General features: G+C 47.2%; 1 protein-coding gene across 1 annotated transcript; it reads right to left on the bottom strand.

The window, feature by feature from the left end:
* Positions 1-2546: 2546 nt before the first annotated feature.
* On the bottom strand, positions 2547-4004 carry LOC129151758 (uncharacterized). The gene is made up of 3 exons (XM_054727657.1): positions 3888-4004; positions 3092-3467; positions 2547-2800 (listed from the first exon to the last, which is right to left on the bottom strand). The coding sequence occupies exons 1-3, from the start codon at positions 4002-4004 to the stop codon at positions 2631-2633; spliced, it is 663 nt and encodes a 220-aa protein (XP_054583632.1). The 3' UTR covers positions 2547-2630.
* Positions 4005-5635: the final 1631 nt, after the last annotated feature.

Here is a 5635-nt window from a genome sequence, read left to right as displayed (position 1 = left end):
TCCTGGATGGCAGGGTCAGGCTGCTCAGTTCAGGTAATTATGGAGCACGGGACGGGGGAGTGGGGGAGGTAAGGTGGCAGAGCAGGGAGAGGGGTGTTAAGAGTGGAACAGAGGGCAAGGCAGAGGCAAGATGGATGAACCTTCTAGTTGGGCATGTCACTCCAAGCCCCTCCTCCTCCTCCCTCCCTGAGGTCTCAGCCCCAGGTCTCCTCACCCCTGCTTTCCCCAAAAAGGCTCCAAGTGGACAAGGTGACTTCAAATGTAGCGACCTGCCCCCAACACCTTAAAATCATGTTTACATTAAACCAAGAATCTCCACTTCTAGAGACCTGTCCTAAGTAAAAAATGATTTATGGACACAGATGTTCCCGTCAGCAAGATGATGTGAAAGAAAAATCTGAAATGGCTCATGTTCCACAGCAGGAGCTTCATAAATTCTGATGTGGGGACACAGACAATGCCACAGAGGAAAAGGACTGACTGGCAGGGTCCACCCCTAGGGAAATGAGGTTCCAGAAGGGAACATGCCAGGGAATCCTCCCTGCCCAACACTCCCAAGTGCGCATGCACCCATGTGAACACACACAGGCACCCACACATGCATGCATCAGTGTGGGAACACAGGTACACACACGTGCGCATGCAGACACAATGTGCACACACAGGGAAAGGACTGGAACTGTGAGCACCCCCGTCAGAGCTCTCCTACCTGGAAGGACTTTGTTCTTTACTTGATTCTGAATCGCTTTAGAATTCATTATTGTACCATAATAAGCCTCTTTTTCTTGTCCTAAATCCTTTAAAACTTAAACTAAATAATGTACTTTACACCATAGATGAGTGATCAATGGATAACATTTAACATGTAACTTTAATATTTTTAGAACTATCAAAGTCATACATGCATTATAAAAATTTAGATATTATCACCTGAAGAGCTAGGAGATTTGCAAGTCGTATCCTAGGTGACCATCATGAGTGCCTAGGTGGGTATCTCCCAGGCTCTCCCTTTCTCAATCTGTCTGTCTCTGTCACAGGCAGATTCACGTTCACATATGTGTGCCTGCCTATTGAAATAACATGTATGGGGTTTAACAGGTGGGATCCTGGATGCAGAGAGTTGATCCATGTAGTCTCACATGTGAGGGCCCTGAGGAATTTATCTCTTGGCATGTAGAGACCGCTGGAACCACTTTAGCAGCTGCTCTGCTTCCCTCCATGTGGACCAGGATTGGTGGATCCCATGTCCTCTCCACAGACATTAATGGTTTTACCAATTCCAGGCTATTTCATCAGTGCTCTGATGGGTGGTCTCAAAAATCCATCTCTGAACAATTGTGCAAGGATTTCTGTGGGGTAACCCCTAGGGGGAGCACTGCCAGGTGCAGGTGTGCCCTGTGGAGCTTTGGCAGGTGCTGCACACTGTTCTCCCAGACGGTGGCCTTTCCCCCTTCTCCCCAGGGGACCTGCGGGGGCCTCTGCTGCCTCACTTTGTCCCCAGGGTGGTGGCCACCAGCCCAGAAGCCTGCCGGTCTGATGGTGACAGTGCTCTCCCCCCAGTGTTGACAGTGTGTGTCTTCCCATTGGGGAGGTAGGGCACCTAAGACAGGTACTAGTGTGTGCACTGCCTCTTGTTGGAAGTGCATGTGTTTGCTCTTTGTCCCTTTAGAAAATGACTTTCTAGAGTTCTCTGCACCAGATTATAATCTTTCTCTGGACTTGGGTTGTGAGGAATGCTTTCCAGTTTGTGGTTGGTCTTCCCAGATTTCTGCATTTTTTTCTCCTTTTAGTTTTGGGCACAGGAAGAACTAGCTTGCCTGACTGGCTTTTGGCCCTGGGGTCACACTTAGCGCAGAGGTCTTTATCCTGAGATTATGCACACACTTACTAAAAGGGCTTCTTTTTTTACATCTTTAAACATCTGGGATTTCCCTTTCAAATAAAAAATACTATTTCAGATAAAAACAAATAAAATTATGTAAGCAGGCACAGAAAGGCACCTATTGTAAGATTCCATGAATAAGGAACGTCTAGAACGGGAGACAGAAAGCAGACCAGGGGTCACCAGGAGTAGGAGGAGTTGGGAATGAGCACTGTTGGTGCAGGGTGTTTGTTTTTTTTTTTTTTTGGGGGGGGGGGAGTGATGGAACATCACCCAACTAGATAGTGGTGATGCTTGCACAGCATCGTGAATGTCCTTCATGCTCAGGAATGGCACCATTTAAAATACAAACAATAATTTTATTTATTTATATTTATTTATTTATTTATTTACTTACTTATTTACTTATTTTTATTTATTTATTAAATTGAGTCACCCCATGGAGAAACAAAGCATAAAAAAAGGAATAGAGAAAAAGACCCCAAAATACCCTGAATAATAAAAATTTAAAAATAAACAACAGAATCACCCCATGAAGAAAAGTAAAACAGAAAAAGAAATGAAAAGAAGAGGAAAAGGTCAACGAGGGGAGGTAGCACCAGTTTTCCTGAGGGGAGACGGCGAGCAGTCTCAGCCTGCGGCTCTGGACCTGGCCCTACTAGGTTTTCAGGAGGCAGCTCCTCCTCTGAGGCAGGACCCTGGGCAGGTTCCAGGGAGGGCTCCTCATCCAGGGGTGGTGGGGCCTCAGTCATGTCTGCAAGTGTTTCCCAGGCCGGCCTGGCTCCACAGCTGCAGTTGGAGTGGCTGCTGGAGGTGGCAGGACCTCTGGAGGTGCCCATGCCTCCAGCTCTGCCTCAAACATCTCGAGATGGACTTCAGGTGTTACTACAGGAGTCTCCTCTGCCTCCTGGGCCCATGCTGGGGTTGTGAGAGGAGAAAAGATCACCCATGTACTTGCTTTTCTATGTGCCCCTTCCATCTCCCCTCAAGGACATAACAGAAGCCAGAGCCCTCCAGAGAAGCCACGGCTCAGGACCCACCACAGGCTGTCCTCCACGCTGGCAGTCCAGCAGGTGGGTGGTCTGGGGCCAGTCTTTGCCCCTGGCCAGGCTCTGGGGGTGCTCTCTGCGTGTCTGGCACTGAACCCTCCCCATAAGCTCACATGCACCTCCACCCCTCATTCCACCCTCACCTCTCCCACCTTCTCACCTTTGGGCTCTGCCCCCTGGGGCTGCAGGTCCTCTGGCCCGGTGTGATTCACATGGGCCTGGTGCTCCAGGTAGGCATCACACATTGGGAACCTCTTGCAGAACCTGGTGGGCTCCAGGAAGGAGTTGCGAAGTGCAATCCACCTTTGCTGATTGAGCAGCTTCCAGGATGGAGGTCTGCGGAACCTGATGGGCTTCTGGGGAGGACTCCATCTCCGGCCACTCAAGGTCCCTGGTTCCCCAGACCCCCAGCTGGTCATAAGCATTTCGGGCCTGCTCTGGCCCTCAGTAGTAGGGCCCACCTGCCCCTCAATGGTGAAGGCAGGGCTGGGGTCTTCATGGACCAGCTGCTGTTCTTCCAGGACCAGGACTGAGCTCTGCAATGACAGTGACTGGCAACCGGTCCAGAGGCCTTAAGCCCTGCCCAGCCCTAGTCGCTGCTGCTTCTGCCCCCTGGACCTTCTGCTCCTGGATTAGGCCCAGCCCTGTGTCTGCACAAACCTCTACCCAGGGGAAATGAGATTCACCTCCAGGGCTTAGGATAGACCTTGAGCAGAGGGTGCCACCCACACCCCATGTCCACCCAGCCAGTCTTGACTTGGGTGTGAACATGAGTGGTTCAGCAGGTTTCTGCTCAGGCCCTTTCTATGTGAATCCCCCTCCTAAACACACACACACACACACACACACACACACACACACACACACACACACACGGAGGGGACATCAGGCTGCTCAGGTGGGGTCAGAGTGGTGGCCTGGTCCTCACACAACCACCCTGGGCCTCCCTGTGTTACCTCTGGCTCCAACTGTGTCAAGGGCGACAGGGGTCTGGGCTGAGTCCTGAACCAGTGGCAGCCACTGCGGAATCTACTCTCATCGCTGCCTCTCTTGAGGCCTCGGCCTTGGGACATGGGGAGACAACACAAAAACATGGTGTCCTCTCCAATTTCTCTATCTGAGTGAGATGGGAAGGGGCAGTTATAGAATGTGGCTGTCTGGTTACCAGGCTTCCAAGTTCTGATGCGCTCCATTTTCAGGAAGTGAGGTCACTGCTCAGTGTAGTGAAGTCACTGTTCATCAGGAAGTGAAGTCACTGCTCTTGTCTGGGCAGATGCTTGTGGTAATGGACCCAGGCAGGGGATATTCATGGACCCCACTGGCACAAGGTGCAGCTGGGTGTCATTGTCTCAGGAAGCTCCTGTTTTTGTTGCTCTTTTTTTGGAGTGCTTGTTCTCCCCATCAACTCTTTTAGCATGTCTGCTTCAATGTGCAGTGTCCTCTTTTGCAAGGCTCTTAGTTAATCCTCTTCCGTAACTTTGAGTTGTACTTGAATTAAGGGGGGCATTTCAGCAGGCAGGCAGCTTGACCATTCATGTTGAACCCTGTTCAGTAATTACTGACTTTAGTCTCAACTAAAATTTCCTAGAATAATGACTCGGCTTGGCCCATTGGGGTCAGGCATCTATCTTTGGTCAGTTCAAATATAGTTGGTGTAGAGGGTATTCTCGTGGTTCATAGCAGTGTCTTTTTGGTGTGGCAACTTTTCTAGTGAAGAAGTATAGTGGGGATAAAGTCAAGACCATATTTAGAATATGGGTTGTAGGTGGAATGAGCTTGGGATAGGAGGGTTCATACCAAAGGATGCAATGTGATCTGGAGAAAAAACCGATGGGAAAATGGAAGGTATTGTAGGAGGAAGTTTGGTAGCCATTATGATGTAGGTTTAGATTTTGTCTGATATTTCTTATAACATACTCATGTGTACATGCACATACTTGTATTCTATGTGATATAACTTAAAGAAAAAAATTAAATTTAGAACTAGTTTAAGCTATTTCATTCTTATTTCTCTACCTTCTATAGACTATTGCTTATTCTTTACATATAATTTCTATAATCAAAATTTAATTATTTAAGACTGCTATCTGCACACCAAAACCCACAATATTTTTATTTCTCAGCATATAGAAAAGCTGAGTGGGTTCATATAACTAGGTTTTGTTCAGTGGTACCTGGGCATACTTCTAATCCTGGCACCTGAAATCTTCTCAACCAATCTCCATACTTCGTCACTGTTCCTGTGTCTACCACCTTAATCCCAAGGATACAATAGTAGAGGACCCCAAATTCCTGGAATTTGGTTAAGCCATGGGATAAAAAAAAGTCCTAGGCTTTTGAATGAAAGTGTGTATAGAGCAGTGAGAAACCCTTTGTCTCAGATTTTTATTACATATGACATGAATGACGTATGGGTAGTACCACTGAGTTTTTTGTATTAATTGCTATGGCTGTTAGTTTTGTCTTTGCCATCTATTAAGAATATATATATTTTAATTAAAGTTTTCAATTATAGTTGACATTCAATATTTATTTGTTTTAGGTATACAGTATAGTGGTTAGACATTTATATAACTTATGAAGTGATCTCCCTGATAAGTATAGTACCCACCTGGCACCTTATATAGTTATTATTAACATATTATTGCACATTGCCATGAGTATTTCATTCGTGCCAATTTATATTCTTAATCCCTTCACCTTT

The sequence above is a fragment of the Eptesicus fuscus genome, chromosome 15 (assembly GCF_027574615.1).
Source record: "Eptesicus fuscus isolate TK198812 chromosome 15, DD_ASM_mEF_20220401, whole genome shotgun sequence".
Taxonomy (NCBI): Eukaryota; Metazoa; Chordata; class Mammalia; order Chiroptera; family Vespertilionidae; genus Eptesicus; species Eptesicus fuscus.
The sequence above is the reverse complement of the archived record's forward strand: the minus strand, read 5'-3'. Positions and strand labels throughout refer to the sequence as shown.

What these genes read in the sequence shown, in the direction of transcription:
- LOC129151758 (XM_054727657.1), bottom strand. Translation starts at nt 4,004, where the DNA reads ATGTCCCAAGGCCGAGGCCTCAAGAGAGGCAGCGATGAGAGTAGATTC. An exon ending in TGACACAGTTGGAGCCAGAG is followed by an intron (nt 3,468 to 3,887) that starts GTAACACAGGGA and finishes CTGTCATTGCAG; the next exon opens with AGCTCAGTCCTGGTCCTGGA. An exon ending in CCAGGGGGCAGAGCCCAAAG is followed by an intron (nt 2,801 to 3,091) that starts GTGAGAAGGTGG and finishes TCACAACCCCAG; the next exon opens with CATGGGCCCAGGAGGCAGAG.